This window comes from Pundamilia nyererei, unplaced genomic scaffold (genome assembly GCF_000239375.1).
Source record: "Pundamilia nyererei isolate P.nyererei 1_Seehausen unplaced genomic scaffold, PunNye1.0 scaffold00349, whole genome shotgun sequence".
In the NCBI taxonomy this organism is placed as follows: Eukaryota; Metazoa; Chordata; class Actinopteri; order Cichliformes; family Cichlidae; genus Pundamilia; species Pundamilia nyererei.
Genome location: NW_005187750.1, coordinates 368,115 through 386,728, shown reverse-complemented (window position 1 = coordinate 386,728; position 18,614 = coordinate 368,115). Strand labels below are relative to the sequence as shown.

The 18,614-nt window shown below is 40.1% G+C and overlaps 3 protein-coding genes across 4 annotated transcripts in view; 2 read left to right on the top strand and 1 right to left on the bottom strand.

Annotated features, from left to right (window-relative positions):
• Nucleotides 1-3,341, top strand: part of keap1b (kelch-like ECH-associated protein 1b) — a 16,853-nt gene extending 13,512 nt beyond the window's left edge. The window contains exons 6-7 of the mRNA XM_005752229.1: nucleotides 384-560; nucleotides 1,400-3,341. Of these exons, the coding sequence (XP_005752286.1) occupies nucleotides 384-560; nucleotides 1,400-1,641 (419 nt within the window). The 3' untranslated portion in view covers nucleotides 1,642-3,341. The remainder of the gene's footprint in view (nucleotides 1-383; nucleotides 561-1,399) is intronic.
• Nucleotides 3,342-6,359: 3,018 nt separating this feature from the next.
• On the top strand, nucleotides 6,360-12,153 carry LOC102205968 (volume-regulated anion channel subunit LRRC8C). 2 transcript variants are annotated; one of them, XM_005752228.1, is made up of 3 exons: nucleotides 6,360-6,390; nucleotides 7,081-7,239; nucleotides 9,355-12,153. In XM_005752228.1, exons 2-3 carry the CDS (start codon nucleotides 7,099-7,101, stop codon nucleotides 11,635-11,637), a joined length of 2,424 nt encoding a protein of 807 aa, XP_005752285.1. In that variant the 5' UTR covers nucleotides 6,360-6,390; nucleotides 7,081-7,098; the 3' UTR covers nucleotides 11,638-12,153. The 2 variants fall into 2 exon arrangements, with proteins under 2 accessions (XP_005752285.1, XP_005752284.1); XM_005752227.1 differs by lacking the exon at nucleotides 6,360-6,390 and adding an exon at nucleotides 6,810-6,925.
• A 5,209-nt stretch (nucleotides 12,154-17,362) lies between these two features.
• cdkn2d (cyclin-dependent kinase inhibitor 2D (p19, inhibits CDK4)) overlaps nucleotides 17,363-18,614 on the bottom strand; it is a 2,718-nt gene continuing 1,466 nt past the window's right edge. The window contains exon 3 of the mRNA XM_005752226.1: nucleotides 17,363-18,329. Coding sequence (XP_005752283.1) covers nucleotides 17,976-18,329 — 354 coding nt within the window. The 3' untranslated portion in view covers nucleotides 17,363-17,975. The remainder of the gene's footprint in view (nucleotides 18,330-18,614) is intronic.

Below are 18,614 nucleotides of genomic sequence, written 5' to 3'. Positions count from 1 at the left end.
GTTGACCTTTTAAGATCATGGTGGATGTAAGCCAAATTTGAATGGATTGGTAACATTTTACAACCCTCACACAAGTGTTATAATAAACACAACCTCCTTGGCAGAGGCAATGATTTTTCTTAATCAAGAAACGCATTAAAGAAAAAACAAAACACTTATGTGGGGAGTGTGTATGTCTTTCTTTGTGTGTCCTTAAATACATGTTTGGCCTGGAGTTTTAATTGTCTTTTCTTTTTTCTTTTTTTTATGATGGCAGTCAAAACAAAGCTACCTGTGACCGTAGCGTAGACGTTACTCTTTTCTTCAGCCAGTTCTGGCATGTGCTTACATGTGTCTGCCCACATTTAGTTTGAATAAATGAAACAGTTGACCTTTTCTTTTAGGTGTGTGTGCACTTGGCAATCAGATCTTTGTGATGGGCGGATACGACGGCACCAACCAGCTGAACACGGTGGAGCGCTATGATGTAGAAACCGATACGTGGAGCTTTGCTGCCTCCATGAGGCACAGACGCAGTGCTCTGGGAGTCACTGCGCTGCATGGACGCATCTATGTGTTGGGTGAGTAATGTAGCTCGTAGAAGCCTGCTGAGAGAAAAGCAACGATTTGATTTACAAAATATGTTTTAATTATTATACCGATATCAATGCAATTATTTTGTTCACCTCCCACATTTACAATCATTGGGTGTGAGCCGGTACTCATTTAGGTCACGAGCACCACACCACAGCATTTCATTCAGGTTGAGGTTTGGACTTTGGGATATTACAACACCTTCATTGTTTACTTTTTCAGCCATTCTTTAGTAGCTTTGCTACTGTTCTCACGATCATTGGCCTGTTGCATGACCTAGTTTTGGCCAAACTTCAGCTGTCAGGCAGATGGCCTCACACTTGACTCTAGAATACGTTGGTAAACAGTACTTTGGTTTTGTGGCTGTAAAACATGCCCATATCATCACACCTTCACCACCATGGACGGTTGTCTTGTGGTTTGTTCAATTGCGTCTTTGCAGGTTTGTTTGTTTGTTTGTTTGTTTGTTTTTATTTAGTTTTTTTGGTTTTCACACACTGCCTCTGCTTTTCAGTTTGTGTTAAATAAATAATGCCAGAGTGTGTAATATGTCATGTGATGTTGTTTACCTAGGAAGTCAAAATTAGAAACAGGATGTGCTTTCTTTTTCATGTGTCTGCGTATTAAAACTCTTTGTAGTGTAATCGTTAAGTGTTTAGATGGATTTTGCAAGGCATGATTAGCCTTGGGTAACTTGTTCAGTTTTTGTGACTATAAAATGTAAATATTTAAGTTTTTATGAGTCACAGTAGCAATAACTAACTCCTATTTACTCACTCCACTTAGTGTTTGTTATCCATAGCTCAGATCTGTGCTGTGCTTACAGGAGGTTACGATGGCAGCACTTTCCTCGACAGTGTGGAGTGTTACGACCCAGAGCAGGACACTTGGTCAGAGGTGACCCACATGACTTCAGGCCGCAGCGGCGTGGGAGTGGCTGTCACCATGGAGCCCTGCCAAAAGGATTTATTGCAGTGTCAGGCGTGTGACGGTGGAAGAACCAGTGGCAAGGCGGACCCTTCGGCAAATGCACGCGAAGATCTGAGCAGGACCCGATCCACACACTGACACGCATCTCAAAACTGACCTGTGAAAACTGGTCCTTTAAATTGAGTAACGTTATAAGATCCAGACAGTCTAGCTTTGTGCTCCAACGCGGCATTTAAAGCCCTCAGCTAGATCATCATTTGTAAAGGGCTCCATAATAAAAAGGTCACTTTACTGGCCCAATGAGTCATCAGGGGCTCTTTATTGCATTTAAAGAGCAAACTAAATCTGATAGGTGAAGGAAATACTTCAAGCGATCGATTATGTAAACAAAACGTAGCGTGTGTGTGGGGGGGGGGGGGGCGCAATCAAAGTGCCATTACAATGCCTGTGGGCATTATCACTATGTCGGTATATTCTCCTGAGGTGCTTGTGTGGGAAGGCACAGGCTGAGTCACTGTGTGGAAATTAGTGTTAACCCAGAGAGCCACAAGATGAAGATCGTACAGTGGGCCTCATGCAAGAGCTTGTTTGACGTGCTTATACAGACCATCTTAATTCAGTCGAATAGTTCTTTACAAAATCACAATCTGCACATTAAAAAAGAATACATAAATAAATAAAGAAGAAGAATTTAAGCTCCTGATGTTGGATATATCCAGTACTAGCAGTCCAAAACAACCTGTGTAGTAACAGGTTTTTGATATAGCACAGGAACCATTATTTCCCTCCTGTTTATTGTATATGTAGACAGTTATTTGCTGTTATTTTTAGTAGTAATGTACTTGTTTAAACTCACCATCTGTTTAGAACTCATTTTTTTGCAAATAATCTATTTTTATTTAAAGTGGACATCCTGTATGACGCCTGTGAAGGCACGCGGAAGATATTTAAATCGGTTGTTGTTGATCTAAGCTGAAGACAGATTCTGCAGCTCCAGAGCTCTTATCCCACCTTAAATATTTTCAAGAACATTTTGGATTACTGGATCACACACAAGAATATACCTGTGATATAAAAGAGGGTTTTCAAGCAAGCTGGCAAGGTGGTTCCAGTTTTAAATCCAAGAACAAACGTCCTGTGCGAGGCATTTGGTGTTGGTGTGATCCCTCGCCTGCAACACCAACCATGACGTGTGCTGTTAGATTCCAAGAAGAAATACTTTAGCCTTTCTTACATGACTACCTGATGCTCGGCTGCAGGTTTATTTTGGTAGGCACAGCTAAAACTAGCAGTCCTGCAGTAAATCCAGCTTTCACAGTGGGTTTCTACTGTTTTGTTGCCTTTTAGTGATCTTACTGGGGCAAAATAATAAACGCCTGTCACTTTGGTGCATAACACTTCCACAGAATCACCTCCTTTTTATGGAACCACTTAATCAGAAATTACAACCTTCATGAAGGTAGGATTTATTGCAGGATGTCATATTATAGAGCATTACATCTAGTTAAGTGTGTATAATCATAAACTGGCAGCTGAGTTTCTGTTCCTTCAACTGCAGTCATTATGCAGCTGTACGGGTGTGGGGGAAAATGTGCATGCACCTGCCAAATTGTATAAATTGTCATCTCAGATTTTGGTAGAAAAGATCTGCTTTAAGCAAGTGGTTCTTCCATGAGGCCCACTGTCAAAAATTCAAGTGTTGATACAAGAGTCTGCATAGTAACAAATGTGTTCTTTAACTGATTGCATAAAATGTGAAACTTTAGTAAAATACTGAGCGATGCTTCTTCTCGGGCTCCACGATTGTCGTCCAGTGGGATCGGTGTGCAAAGCGCCAACAGAATGAAGAAATTAGTTTAGGCTGTGTTTAGAGGAATCAATACTGTAGCATTTAAACGGCCTGAATTGAAACATCTCACTATTTGCAGACAGAAATGAGACCCTCCCGCGCGCAGTAAACAATTTTTTTTGGATTTTCACATCCTTGAGACCTCAGACACAAATGACCATGTTTGTGCATTCGTGTTCAAATATTGTATACTAATGATTTTAAAAAAAAAAAAAAAAAAAAAAAAGGGGGGGGGGGGGAGAAAAACTTGCTTAAAAAAATGTATTTGTAACAGCGGTTTAAGCTACAAATGTTTTTAAGTGATGTTTTGTACATTGATATTCTACAAAGTCTTGTACAGGAATTCAGAGCTCACTTTTTTATTTATTTGTTCAGGTCCTTTGTGATTTTTCTTCTTCCTCTAAACTGACATCAGCTTTGTATTAAATTGGACTCTGGTGTAGTGTTTTAATAACTAGCATGCATTGTAACAAACTAGGAATGCCTGTTAATGCAGATTTTGGATGTTTGTTTAAAAAAAAACCCAAAAAAAAAAAAAAAAAAGAGAAACCGACGCTTCACCTTGAAAGGGACCTTTCCCCCCCTGTCCAGTGTTTGGATTAGAGATGAAAATATTTAAAAGCATCTGCTTTGTACATTTCTCCCCCCAAGCAAGACCTACCCTGTACAGTAATGCACTGTTAATTAAAATGTGTTTATTGCACTGCTGTAGTCATGTAATAATTTTAGTTCTGATAGTTGCTGGGTTGTGTGTGTGTGTTTTGTTTTTTTTTCCTGTTTTTTTTATTCTTGATGTTACGTTCATTTGTGCTGTTTTCAAATCAGTAGTGGCCACTAGAGGGAGCTAATGCGCCTTCATATCTTCTTGTATTTTATTTCTACATTTACCCTAAAATAAAGTTACCAACTTACGCTTTTTGCTAAAGATGGATGCTCCCTGCCCACTTTGATAGGTACATCTGATTAACTACTTATTAATGCAACTATCTAATCATACAATCACGTGTCAGCGTCCCACTACATTCGGGCATGAACACATGGTCTACGTGGCCTATTGAAGTTCAAAGTGAATGTCATCAAGATGATTCTAAGTGACTCTGAATGTGGTGTGGCTGTTGGGGCCAGGCGAGTTTTTTTTTTTTTAGAAACTGCAGATGTGCTGGGATTTCCCCCCAACACAACCACCTTTAGCGTTTACACGGAATACAGCAAAAAAGAGGAAATGTCAAATTAGCAGGAAAAAACACTCTTGTTGATGCAGTAACTAATTTAGCACTTGTTACAACCAAGATATGCAGAAGAGTATCTTTAGTAGAGGCGAAATGTTGAAGCAGATGGGAACAAGAGCAGAAACCCACATCATTTCTCCTCTCTTGCTCTGATGATTCTTAATTTCTGCTGCAAAATTTGTGTGGTGGGGTCAGAATCTCATGTAAGCAAGCAATCCTGCTTTCTATTTATGTTCAGGCTGCTCGTGATGGTGAAGTGTATACTTTGAGCCCCAACTGAGCATCATTTAAACTCCACATCCTACCTGTGCGTTCTTTCTGACCATGTCCATCTCTTAATGACCAAAGTGTACCCATTTTCGACATTATCCTGATTTTAGTGGAATAACCTGTAGGATGTTGAGCTTAAATAGTCTCAAACCAGTTTCCTGAAAATGACAATGAGTTTGCAATTCTCTGATGGCCTCGGCAGTCACCAGACCTCAATCTAATAAGGCATCTTTGGAATGTGGTGGAACCGGAGATTCATATCATGGATGTGCAGCTGACAGTGAAGGTGTGATCAATAAGGACCCAAATGTCTGAGTAATGTTTTTGAATCTATGCCATGAAGGATTAGGACATGGCAAAAACAGCTTCAGCCCAGTATGAGCAAGATGCACCTAATAAAGTGTGCGTGTAGATACTAGTGTGCAAAGTCTCATTTTTATGATCTTTCTAGTGTGTTTTTCAGTGAGTCAAAAGCAGGTATGTCATTTACCGACCACCCATGATACCTCCCAACACATCTAATTTCCTGGCTAAACCCAGCAGGTGGATAAGGTAGACCACTGTTTACACTACCGAGAAGTATTGTGTGGGCTTACAAGAGTATTAAGACTTGGCAAACACAGGCCTAAAAAACACAGACTTAAAAAAGAATCTTTGAAGATATACAGTTGCGTCATCAGTTTCTCGTTGGAAGAAAATATCTTTCAAATATTGCAGATGGAAATTTAAGCAGTTAATAGGCCTCTAAACTTTTTTGCTTAACACCCGACGTCAGATTGTAATAAGAAATGCACGTCAAACACAGGAGGATGATAACTTTGTGATTCAGTTTGGGCGGAAAGAAAGTCACTGCGGTAACTTCCTCTCTTCCCTTCTTCTCCCGAATATTACCACAGCATGACTTTACAAAAATGTCAAGGTTACGCAACACTAATCGAGGTGTGGCTGAAAAATAAGGAGGCTGTTCCTGCTTTGTCTTGCGTGAGACCAGGAGCGTTATTTAATAACCATGCCTTCTTATCATTTGAAAGTCATACGATAGCAGACCACGTGCTTGCATTCTGATGGGTTTATGGGTTGTTGATTGTTGATTGTTAGGACCGGTATCTTGTATTGTGATAGGTGAAGAAATGTCCGCTTATACACTTTGATCTATTAACTCATCTTCTACACATTGAAGAAATCTTCTGTTCAAGTTTTAGCATTCACTCTCTCCTAGTTTTCCTGAAAGTAAAAATGGGTCTGGAGTCTTATGGGTTAATTTCATATAAAGCCTCATTTTAAATTCTTGCTAGGGGCGCAAATATACACTAACTGCAGTAATCACATTAACTACGTATAGATTACTTGAAGTGTGCCTCTGTAAAGTCAGCGCTCACATGCGTTGAACATGCTCGCTGACAGTGGTTTTATTTTGAAAACCTCGCTTGTTTGTGCCGCGTGATTTCTCGCGAGCTTCACACCGGTGAGCGCCTCTGAAAGTGATGAAAAAACTCTGGCCACTGCCACCGGACACCAGAGGATCCTGTGTGCGCGCAGGTATGTAAAATTAATCTTGCTGACGCTTGCTTCTGTTTTACTCTGTTGGGCGAAACTTCTGAGATAATTTCAAACTTCAGTGGAAACTTAATGGGAGATAAGTTCTCGAGGTTATACTCGTTTGATTTAGGAAGTAGCTTTGGAAGTTCACTAATTACCTGCGTTGTTAAATGAAGACAACGCCACAAGAAACGCCACTTTTACCTCAAATTTAACACAAGCAGCGATGTTAAGAAGAAATTAGCCAGACAGAAGTCTGCTGCAATGATTTGTATTTGGTTACCTGTGTGTGCACAAATGCGCACAGCTCACATCACAAATGAACAGGCTATTTATCTCGTTTTGATGCAGTAGTATTGTTATAAAACAGTGGAGCTTCTGTCCTTCTTTCTCTGTTTATCTATTAAGGTGGGCTTCGGGACACAAAATTGTTTCCATTCTTTCGAGAGAGAGAGAGAGACTCTCTTTGTTGTCAGACTAGTTCATCCTGTTTGAATCCCCCTTTGAGCGCAGGAGGAGCGTCCATTCATTCAAGGTCAATAAACAGCCAAAGCTCATGTGTGTTCTTTGTGTCATGTAACTTTAAAACCTTTGACAAGATTTTCTCTGGAGACTTCTCTGCATTGAAAGCCTGTTCCAGCTTCATTGCTCAAATCCACTCGTTCCTTTCCTTTCGTCTCCTTTCATCAGTGTGGAGCAGCAGCCAGGATGATCCCAGTGGGTGAATTCAGATCCCTCGGCACAGAGCCCAGCTCGAAGTATAGGGTCCTGAAGCCATGGTGGGATGTTTTCACAGAGTATCTGTGCATTGCTATGCTCATGATTGGAGTCTTTGGATGCACTTTGCAGGTAAGGTGTCTACACTTTGTGTCCATAAGTTTTCAAAAAGTAAAACCAAGTCATCGCTGACCTTGTCTGTCTCATTGTAGATGCCATGATAATTCCTGCATTATCTGGCCACCCAGTCACGCAAAAATGCATGCACTAACTACAGCTGAACGAACTTGTTTCTCCTGACCCACTTTGTGCACATTCAGATCACAAACTGGCTGCTTAATGTGTGTCTCTCATCACATGAATATCATTTCTGTGTCACATTAAAATAGCACCAAAGTAAAGCAAAGGGACTACAGTGTAGTCAGCGCTAATCAGATATAATAACATACAAATTTCACAACTTGTTTACTGCAGATTTTCTAACTGTTGTGTTTTTCAGAGCAGAAGCATCAGTTTATTCCTCTAATTGTACTAAATTGTTGTTTAAGCGTAGACACCAACAACAAAGGGGCATTACAGGGGACGCATTCATGAAAAGAATTGGTCACAAAGCTGTCTGAATTGCTGCACCATCTACACAGTCTGTTTGGCGAAGCTGAATGTGTGAAAATAATTCAGCAACCAAAGGGGGTCTCTATAGTCTGACACTCATTAGAATATTTATTATTTATTACTTCTGTCAGTGTAACATTTATAAAGTAATTATGGATTTCAACCAAGCAATTAAACATATACCGGTAACCACCACCTTTACAAGGATGGTGTAACACACACATTTAATTTTAAATTAAAAATATTAAATCATCTGCTATTTTCGACCAAAATTTTCACAACTCAAAGTTTATCCAGTCTGGTTTCTTTCATTTACGAAATATCTCAAAAACCTACCAGTAATGAAGAAATTTTTGTACATAGTACATAGTAGTTAGTAGTTAGTTATAACTAACTCACTTTTCACATGCATTTCTCAGTCTGCTTTAGCCCGTCTACCATTGGCCTAGAATACAGCACCTAGGCTGCTAACAAAAAACTAGTCAATACTCATAACAAAAGGCCATAAATAAAGCCATTAATTATTTTTGGCCTTTTGTTCTTCTCATATGTGTATACATAAGTGTGTATGTAGGAATGAATGAAAGACTGTGTGTTTGTAAGTATAAATATGTACTTTTATTCTTTCATCTGTTTTTATCCAGACTGCGAAGCACTTTCTAATTGTGGATTTTAGTGTTGTGATTTCTTCTTCAGACATAGGTAATCGAATTAAATGTAAAAATAGAAATGGCAGAATTAAATCTCCCTTTCACTTAGTGCTGTTAGACACGCTGTGCTCATTAACCTCTGCAGCAGCACAAAATCTCGTTAATTAAAAAACAATAAAGAAGATATTCCACTACAGTGGAATCTTCTGCTTTGGTGATGGATTTTTTCTTGCTTTCCTACAGCAGCATGTTAATAGTGACTTTTACTCTGAAATGAAGAGGTGGAATGGATCATCCCTCCAAGTAGTGTCATGTCTGATGTCATGGCTTGGAAAGTATAAGCCTGTTTCTGATTGTTGCTCGTCTGTTTGATGACGCATCAAAGGGCGGAGGATTTCGTGTATTTTTAAACCCCTCTCTGATTTTATCATCTGCAGTTTTTAGCTTGTGCATTTAGGCTTTACGCGCAAGGTGAAACCTGTTAGTTCATCACTCCCAAAGCGTAGCATTATACACTAAGTGATAAATTGTCAGTATATTACACTTCCGGGAACCCATCACGTCCCTATATTACAAGATCAGAAAAATGAGGAAACATGAGAACTGTTTGGAATGAATCTACACGTGTGCGTTTGTTTTACTTAAATTACTTTGGAAAACACTATCTAACATGCTGGTTGAGGTTAGGGATAGAGTTAGGGTTAGGGCTGGAATACATGGCTGGAACGTGTATTACGGCGGGAGCATCATTCTGCTAGATTTCATCCATAACCTGGCACGTAGCATAAGAACGCGGAAGGTCACCTTTTGCATTCCTCAGGAACGCCTCGGGATTTGACAAATCGTGACTATGTTACGCCTGAGAGTGAGAACAAGCGGATTAGTTTAGGCTTTGCTGTTCTCCAGTCAGAAATACTTGAGTACCAACAAGTGAACCGGGCTTTGTTTTTAATCACGATATTATTATGTTCTTTTTTTTTTATAGCTCACCCAAGACAAGATTGCATGCCTGCCAAGCCACTTCACCAGTCCAACACCAAAAGCAATTGACTGCAGCAACATCAGCAGTTATGGGGACAATGAGAAGTTGCAGAACACACTGGTGACCCCGGCGAGCCCCATCATAGTGGAGGTGTTTGGGCGGAAGAACAATCTGGACATTCATCAATACGTGTTCGTCAACAACTATTGCTATGAGAGGTCTGTTCACTGGTATGCAAAGTACTTTCCGTACCTCGTGGTTATCCACACCATAATCTTCATGGTAACAAGCAGCTTCTGGTTCAAGTTTCCTGGGACATCTTCTAAAATTGATCTCTTTGTCAACATTCTTGACAAGTGCTTTGACTCACCCTGGACCACAAGAGCCCTGAGTGAAGTTTCTGAGGAAAGAGGCGAGGAGAAGCTAGTCAACTGGAGGAGGAACACTATGACTAAAGGCTCCACAGAAGGACAAATCGATGAGGAGGAGACTGTGGGCCTTCTTCGCTCCTGCTCTGTTAAGTCTAATCAAGAAAAGAAAAGTGCAGAACCGAAGTCTACCCTCTCTTTGTTGGATAAGAAGGAAGGAGAGCAAGCCAAAGCTCTATTTGAAAAGGTGAAGAAGCTCCGAACTCATGTGGAGGAAAAAGACATTTTGTACCACATGTACGTTCTGCAAACGTCAGTAAAGGTCATCCATTTTCTTTTGATTATTATTTACACCGCATTGCTGGTACCTAACATTGAGATAGTTGTGCAGTGTTTGGTTCCGCCTGAGCTGACTGGTTTTGATATCTATTGCTGTAACCACAACAAAGCACATCTTTTCTCCAAGCTTGCCTACTGCTATATCTGCTTTGTGGCCGTATTTGGACTTCTGCGTATCTATACCCTCTACTGGCTTTTCCATCGACCTCTAAAGGAGTACTACTTTGAGCAGGTCAGACTGGAGACCGGAATTAATGACATACCTGATGTGAAGAATGATTTTGCCTTCCTCCTGCATCTTGTGGACCAATATGATGCTCTTTATTCTAAAAGGTTTGCTGTCTTTCTTTCCGAAGTCAGCGAGAGCCGCCTCCATCAGCTTAATCTAAACTACGAGTGGACTGACAAAAAGTTGCGCACGCGTCTAGCCAGGAACACCAGAAACCGTCTAGAGCTACACCTGTTAATGTTACCAGGGCTTCCAGAAACCGTTTTTGAAATTCCCGAACTGGAATCACTCAAACTCGAGCAGATGAAGAATGTCACCATACCGGCTAGTATAGCAAAGCTAGAGTCTCTCCAGGAGTTATCAATGGTCTACTGCCCCGCAAAGCTCCAAGTTGCTGCCCTAAACCACCTGAGAGAACATTTAAAGATTCTATATCTAACCTTTGAGCATTTAGAAGAGGTTCCTGTGTGGATGTACACCTTACACTGCCTGGAAGAGCTCCACCTGGAAGGTCCTTTAACCAACGAGGTGTCCAAAAGTCCCATTCTGGATTCCTTTAAAGAGCTTAGAGCTTTGAGGGTCCTCACTTTTCGCTCCAAACTTACAAAGATCCCCTCCAGCATAGGAGATGTTGCGTTCCAGTTGCAGCGCTTGCGTATCTACAATGAAAGTGTCAGGGTCCAGGCTTTAAGCATCCTGAAGAAGTTAACCAACTTAGTTTCACTGGAATTAGTGGGCTGTGAGTTGGAGCGCATCCCAAGTGCTGTCTTCAGCCTGAGCAATCTGCAGGAGCTGGACCTGAAGGAAAACAAACTCACTACTGTGGAGGAGATCCTGAGCTTACAGCACTGCAGGCATTTAGTGACACTTCGGCTATGGCACAATAAAATCTCATACATCCCTGAACATATATCTAAGCTGCATACCTTGGAGACACTGGACATTAGCTGGAACAAGCTAGGAAAGCTTCCCTCTCGGCTCTTCTACTGCACCAAACTCCGGCACCTCGACATCTCTCACAATCAACTCACTTCGCTCCCTTCTGAAGTGAACATCCTGCAGAGCCTGCAGTTCTTCTCCGCAGCTTTCAACTCCTTAGAGACAGTGCCAGAAGAGCTGTTCTCCTGTAAAAGGCTAAAAACGCTGATTCTTGGTAACAACCGCCTTTCACACTTCAGCTCAAAAGTAGCCAACCTTGCCCAGCTGGTCCGGCTGGATATTAAAGGAAACCGTCTGGAGTACTTACCTCAGGAGATAGGGGACTGTCCCCTGCTGAGTGGGCTGATAGTAGAAGATAACCTGCTGGATCAACTGCCATCAGATGTAAGAAGCAAGTTAAATAAAAGCTGAGTGTGTGGAGCTAAGGTTCGTCACATACTTGTGTTTTCTAATTAAAGAGTGGTGGGTGAGCTTGAAAAAACATTTTTGATCCAAATATTTTTCAGAGAGAAGCAAAAGGAAAACCCAAACCACAGCTGACCACTAAAAGAGAACCAGTAACTCTAAAGCTGAAGACTTTCATAGGACTGACCTAAAGAGGTGCTTGTGAGAACACAAAGGTCTAACACAGTTGGATCAGACGGTCTTTAATCTACCAGGTGCCTAGCACAAAGTCCATGTGATGTCAAATTGTGCCATATGCAAACCGCAAACTGCATTAAGTGGACATCATGAAGGCTGCCTCCCGCACGCTTTCTCCAGGCAGCTTAAACCACACTGTGTATTTCTAGTAGGGAAAACACATCTGTGGACAAGTGTGGAAATCCTAATTGTCCCAGTTTTGCATATCCATTAAAAACTGATTTAAAGACTCTATTTAAAAGCAGTCATAACGAAATGATTCATATTTTTTGATTTTCACATTTTGAAAATGTTTTTTATGTGTTGTCCTGAAAATAGCATCTTTTTTTATTAAGTTAAAATGTGTAAAAACACATCTACATTTAATTTTTACAAAACTTGATTTTTACTTCAGTAGATGACACAGAAATGTAAAGTGGAACAAAAAAAGTGTTGTAATTCAAGATCAGATTAATACTGTATGTGGGGATGAAATAAGAGCTATAAGTACTTTACAGAAATAAAACAGCGAACAAGCCTTAACCTTTAAATGTTTTGGGACTGCACCTCCGTTTGTTTACTAAAGACCTTTGAACTGTATCCTGCTTGACGGGTTTGCACAGCGTGAATATGCATTTCTTACAGTGTGGTGGTTCATGTCGCTCCGTTTCAGTTCCAAAACACGTGGAGGGAGAAAAAGCCTTTCAGTAGCTGGATAAAAGGTGTTCATATCTCTGTTTACACATTCAGTCAAATGGAGAAGTGAGTGAACTCATACTGGGGTGGTATGAGGTATATAAGGTAAAGGTTCACTCTCTACAACAATGACTGTGCATGATGTGAGTGCCAGTGGTAATGGCTGCTGTTTCCACTAATGTTTCAGCATAGTACAGGTGATAATTGGAGGTGATGTCCAGGCAGCAGAATTTTAAAAAGCTGTGGCATGTAACATGCAACTATGGAAACTTGCTAGGCTGATCTGTTTAAATGCTTTAAACTGGATATATTTTTACTTCAAATCTTGTTTTTCTTTCTTTTTAAAAAATTTCAAACATCCTTTATGCAAAACTTTAGATGCATGGATTCTGCACTTTTCCTTCACCATTGTTTCCTCCATTCACATCTCATGTTCAGACGCACATAAAACCGGTGCTTCCTGGAAACAGCTTCCACTGCTCAAACGAACTGCAGTCGGTCATGTTCTGGCTTGTGTGACTTCTATGTTCGTGTCGATCAGCACACTCACTTGCCCTTGATTGAAGGATTACTGTGTGTGCTATTTTCTGTCACATTAAGGAATTGAGATGTTTTAGGGAGAATTTAGCACTTATGTTATGAAGGGAAATAAGTTGCACAGTAGGAAGTAAGTGATTTGTCAGTAATTTCTCTATTTCTTTAACCCTTTCACACATAGTGGTCACTACAGTGGACAGCTATTCAAAGGCTGTTTTCTTGTATTTGTGTCAGTGTTGATGGTATACACATAAACCACTACATTGGACAATGATGTGTCAGCCCATACACATCTGTTGTCCGCCTAAGTGGACATGTAAAAAACTCTTTGAAAAGTACATGTTTAAAAGATTGAAGTTCAAAAATCTTTTTTTCATGCCTAAAGATGAATAGAAATACTTAAGAAAAAAAATTCTGAATGAGGATTTTCATAATTCATTCATGAAAGGGTTAAGTCTCAGTTAAAGTTGCAGTCAAGTAGCAGTCTAAATGTGACTAATAATTGACTGGAAAAAATAGCAATACAATGTCTCCAAGATGGTTGTTGCTTTGGGTTGTGAGGAGTGTGCAGAGAGCCGCCGGTTGTGCTTGGTGTTTACTTTTGTAAAATCGGATTATTGGGTGTCTCAGCTATGTGTGTTTCTGGTAAAGGTTCACATTCAGTTCCTGCAGGCTGTGATTTCGTGCAGCTTGATGAAGTGAGAAGCACAGCAGAGCGTGTAACAGCTTCCAGTGACTCATCGTTTGGAATCTCACCAAATGCCAAAGGCCAAACAATTCAGAGGGAATAACAGTTTCAAATGAAAAAAAATGAAGGAAGCACTTGATTTGCAGTTCTCTACATCTTACAGTCTAGTAAAAATTGCACACATGGGAAGCTCCTCCTTTCATGAGCACGAGAGCATTTTTTAAATATGAAACTAATCCCTAAATCCTTTTAAGCTCTATTACATTCGTAAATGAAAGAGATTAGAGATCTGCAACCAACTAATAATCTTAATTACTGATTATTTGACATATTATTCTAATAAACAGTTTGGTCTAGATCTGAATAAAGCGGTGTTACAAAACCAAAGTGCTCCAGTTCATTTCACCAAATATCTTGTTTTGTTGGACCAAAATTCTAAAATGCAAAGAGTAAATTCAGATGTTTGATGTTTTAAACAAATGATCAAACTGCTAGTTAATTATGCAGATTTATTTTCTTGGCAACATAATCACCACAGCTGTAACAGAGGTCAGGGGCAGTCGTTTGGTATCGATTCAATACCAAGTAAAACCCAAGTAAAACACGACAGTCAGCACAAAAAAGATTCATTTTTCACAGTGCATGTTTGAGGTATATTGATTTAAAACAATTCAGTGGGCAAATCGCAAATATCGATCCGATAAAAATACCAGTGTTGGTATTGATACTGTTGAAATTTGGATTGATCTGCCCACCTTTAGTGAAGGGCATTTGTGGAGAAGTGGTTTATGAATCCGTGAAGCTGTGTCACCCCTAATGTCTGTCACCCCTCACTGCTCCTCTCCGCTCTTTAATCAAAATCAGAGAAACTTTATTAATCCCAGAGGAAAATTGAGTATACATACAACTGCATGAAATGAAGTGTAGAAACAGAGACCGATCCCCATCTGCTCCAGTCTGCATACCAAATATCCTTTGGCAAGATACTTACCCCGATGCATCCACTGTGCATGTATTTAGATATAAATAGATATTAACAGACATATAAATATAATATAAAAAGACACAAGTATTAACAATAAATACACTTTAATCCAAGCAAAATAGAAAAACAAGAAGTGTGAAATCTTAGTTATTACGTTAGTTCGGTCAGACATTTGGATAGTTTTGTGTCATCTTAATTTACACACATCTGCGTGTGACTGCACCAGTACGCTGATTCAGGGTTTTCTTGTTTACTCCCACTATTGTTACTGCTGCTTGTAAACCTGCATATTTCTCCCAATCTGTGGATTAACCCAGCCACATTTAGGAAGTGCTTGAATGTAACAGCCACCCACCCAGTCAGTGAAGTCGCTGAGCTCTACCTAGTGGCTGGGCTGTATATTTAACCATCCTGGTTTTGTAACTGATTTATATGTTAGGGTGAGAAAATATACTTAAATATCTATTACACAATTTAAGGGCGTGGTGACGAAGCAGACCTCTGAGCGGAAAGTTGCTAAACTATCTGGGAAAATATGGGTGGGGAAAGACAGCATTTTGAGCAGAATTGCTCCAGTAGACTTTACTCAAACATCAGAGTCTGAGTTGAGTCTGGATTAGCGCTGCTGAATAAACATCACATTCATTTAATGTTAAAATATTCCTTGAAGATGAAAAGATCAGCATTTAAAAGTAGGCAGATATTATCAGCTGTTCTAAAGCACAGCACTTGGTTTGTTTTTTATTTCATTCAAATGGAAATTTGTGAGTTTTCTATTGAAAAATTTTTGATTTGTGTGATCGTTCTGTGACATCATAGATGTCTGCATAGTGAGCTGTGAGCGCAGCAGTTGAACTGTATCTCCTTTCTTGGCAAGTAAAGTTGGCCAGCAGCACACAAGCAAACAAAATGCCCATTGTACCACGAGAGCCCCGAGCACAAACATCAGCAAACTGTGCCACTGTTACCTACAAGCTCCAACAAAACAGGGCTCTCATTCATTTCTACTTCAGTTCAGCTATCTTTGTGACCTTTGTGAGACTTTTCACCGCGCTGTACATTCCAGCGTGGAGTTATTGCAAATGCCCTTGGTGGATCACCATAAGGACGTCTGAGCGGTTAAGACTGCATGGAAAGATGCAAAGAAAAGCACACAATGATTGATTAAATTCCTCTTTCAGTTGTGGTAATCTATTTTGTTTTGGGGTTTTTTGGAGGATTTTTAAAAACATGAGAAGCATCGGGAGTCACGGACAGAGCCGGGAATTTTGAGATAGTGAAGAAAAGATTATCTGTGGACTCTTATGTTCCAGCGACAAGTAGGTGGTGTGGTGATGCAGCGGTTAGCAGTTTTGGCTCACAGGAGGAAAAAAAAAAAACTTCTGCACGTGAACCTTCCTGAGGCCTGATGCGTAGTTTGCATGTTTTTTCTGTGCCTGTGTGGGTTTTCCCCCGGCGCTCCAGTTTTCTTCTATCAGTCCGAAAACACACATATCTTGGTGATTATAACTGTTGATTTTAAGTTCATGTGGATGTGCAATAGATAATAAATAATAATAATGGATTGCATTTTATATAGCGCTTTTCAGGACCCCTCAAAGCGCTTTACAATACCACTATTCATTCACTCTCACATTCATACACTGGTGAAGGTAAGCTACAGTTGTAGCCACAGCTGCCCTGGGGCAGACTGACAGAAGCGAGGCTGCCATATCGTGCCATCGGCCCCTCTGGCCATCACCAGTAGGCGGTAGGTGAAGTGTCTTGCCCAAGGACACAGCGACCGACCGGCAACCTTCCGATTACAAGACGAGCACCCAACTCTTGAGCCACGATCGCCCCGATAGTGGGTAGAATAAACGTTTGATATGAATATGCTGATAAATGTGTCTTTATAGTGTCTTTATAGTGTAAAGCATTTGGTGTGGGAAATGCACTATGTATTTACATAGTGCATTTCCCACACCAAGTGTTTTTTTTTTTTTATTCCTATTTTACTGAACAAAAGTAAAAATATTCATTTTAATCCTCTTGCAACCGTGATAATTTACTCCCCCCATCCCCCTTCGTTCTCTACATCAGGAGTGTCAAACTTATAGGTCACATGCAGTTCAATCTCATTTTAACAGTAAAATCATTGCACTGTAACCTATTAAAAAAAAACTAAGTGTAAATAAGTACTTCCTTAAAACATTAAACCTGAAATAAATCTAGCCTAAGAACAAAAAATAAATTTACTTACAGCAAAATTTCTGTTTTTCAACTTTCTATCATTAAAAAAATGTTTCAATCAAACTCAATGAACCAGGTCAGCATGGCTCTTTGTTAAAAATTACAGAGTAGGAGTTTTCACCAATTTACCCAGCATCCAGTGGTCCAGATTGTACCCCACCAGGCCAGTTCTGACCAATGGCCACTAAAGCCCAGAAATTAAAATAAAAGTAAATCACTTCGTTTTTAGCCTTTTGTTATGACACCCTAAATTCACACACACCCACACACACAAAAAGCTGAGATGTCCTGAGTGATCCCAGTGAGCAGAAACCCAAGAGCAGTAGCTCTTACTAGCCAATTACAGAATCCAAATCAAAATGAAAAGACAGCAAAACTTCAAGTTCAACACTTTATTTTGTGCTTTCTTCTTCAAATAGTGAAGTGAATAATCTCACTTAGATTTTAAAAGTATTTATATAAATAACATTTCAACAAATCACAATAAGGGTTGCTATTTACAAAGAGGAATATTCAATCCTATTTTAACAATAAATAGGAGTAAATTCAAACTCTAAGTACATCTAATTAATAGAAACACAACTATGCAAAGCAATCAGGGTGCACAATGTCAAGTTTTGTAAATTAAAAAAACAACAACATACAACTGTTACAATTCTTACACAAAGGAAATAATTAGAAAACACTGGGGGCGGGGGGGGGACTATCTACAAATGTGCACTCCCAATTCATAGGGAAAACAGATATATATGTATATGTTCATATAAGGTGCCTAAATTGCACTGTGCAAAAGAGGTGTCTACAGTATATAGCCACCCATCCACTGAAAATAAGCTGCCAAGACAATATGTCCTGTCACATAATAATGCTGAGCCACTGTTAACAAAAGAAAAGAAAAATCCTTTACACAGCAACAAAAATCAAGTTACCAGGACTGAAGCGAAACAAAGTGTGAGGTTAGGGTTAGGCAAAATACACCCACTTTTCAGGCTAACTATGAATGTGCGAAAAAAGCAAGTCAATCATATCCGGCACACCTGAAGCCCGGGCCACGTCTACCGCTGTCTGACCGCTGACGTTGGCGTGTTTAAGGTTGGACCGTGGCGCCAAATACTTCACAACATCCCGGTGGCCTTCCCGGATGGCGATGTGAATAGGGAGTGCGCCACTCCTGTCCGGGATGTTTACTGAGGCGCCGTACTCCACCAGAACCTCCACGGTGTCAAGGAAGCCTGTTCGAGCTGCGTCGTGGACAGGCGTTATCCCGTGCCTGTCCTGGACGTTGGGGTTGGCTCCTTTTTCTAACAACAGGCTGGCAATCTTGGAGTTCCCCATCATCATCACCTGTTGAAGACATTAGAGGAGAGGTGAGGAGAGTGCACTCTCAAATTCAACACCAGTGTGCAACCCTGAGAGTTTTTTTTAAACAGTCTTGCATCAAGCCGGATTCTTTTTCAATGTAATAAACACAAGCAAACAAAGTAGGAAGAGTTAGGCCTTTAGTACATCTATGCAGGAAAAACAAATCATGCCAATACAGCAGCCCTACATTAAATTTTACACCAGTGTGTTGCATTCATCTAGTGTTTCTGTTTTTTTTGTTTTTGTTTGGGTTTTTTTTGTTAGGGG

What these genes read in the sequence shown, in the direction of transcription:
- LOC102205968 (XM_005752228.1), top strand. Translation starts at nt 7,099, where the DNA reads ATGATCCCAGTGGGTGAATTCAGATCCCTCGGCACAGAGCCCAGCTCG. An exon ending in TCTTTGGATGCACTTTGCAG is followed by an intron (nt 7,240 to 9,354) that starts GTAAGGTGTCTA and finishes TTTTTTTTATAG; the next exon opens with CTCACCCAAGACAAGATTGC.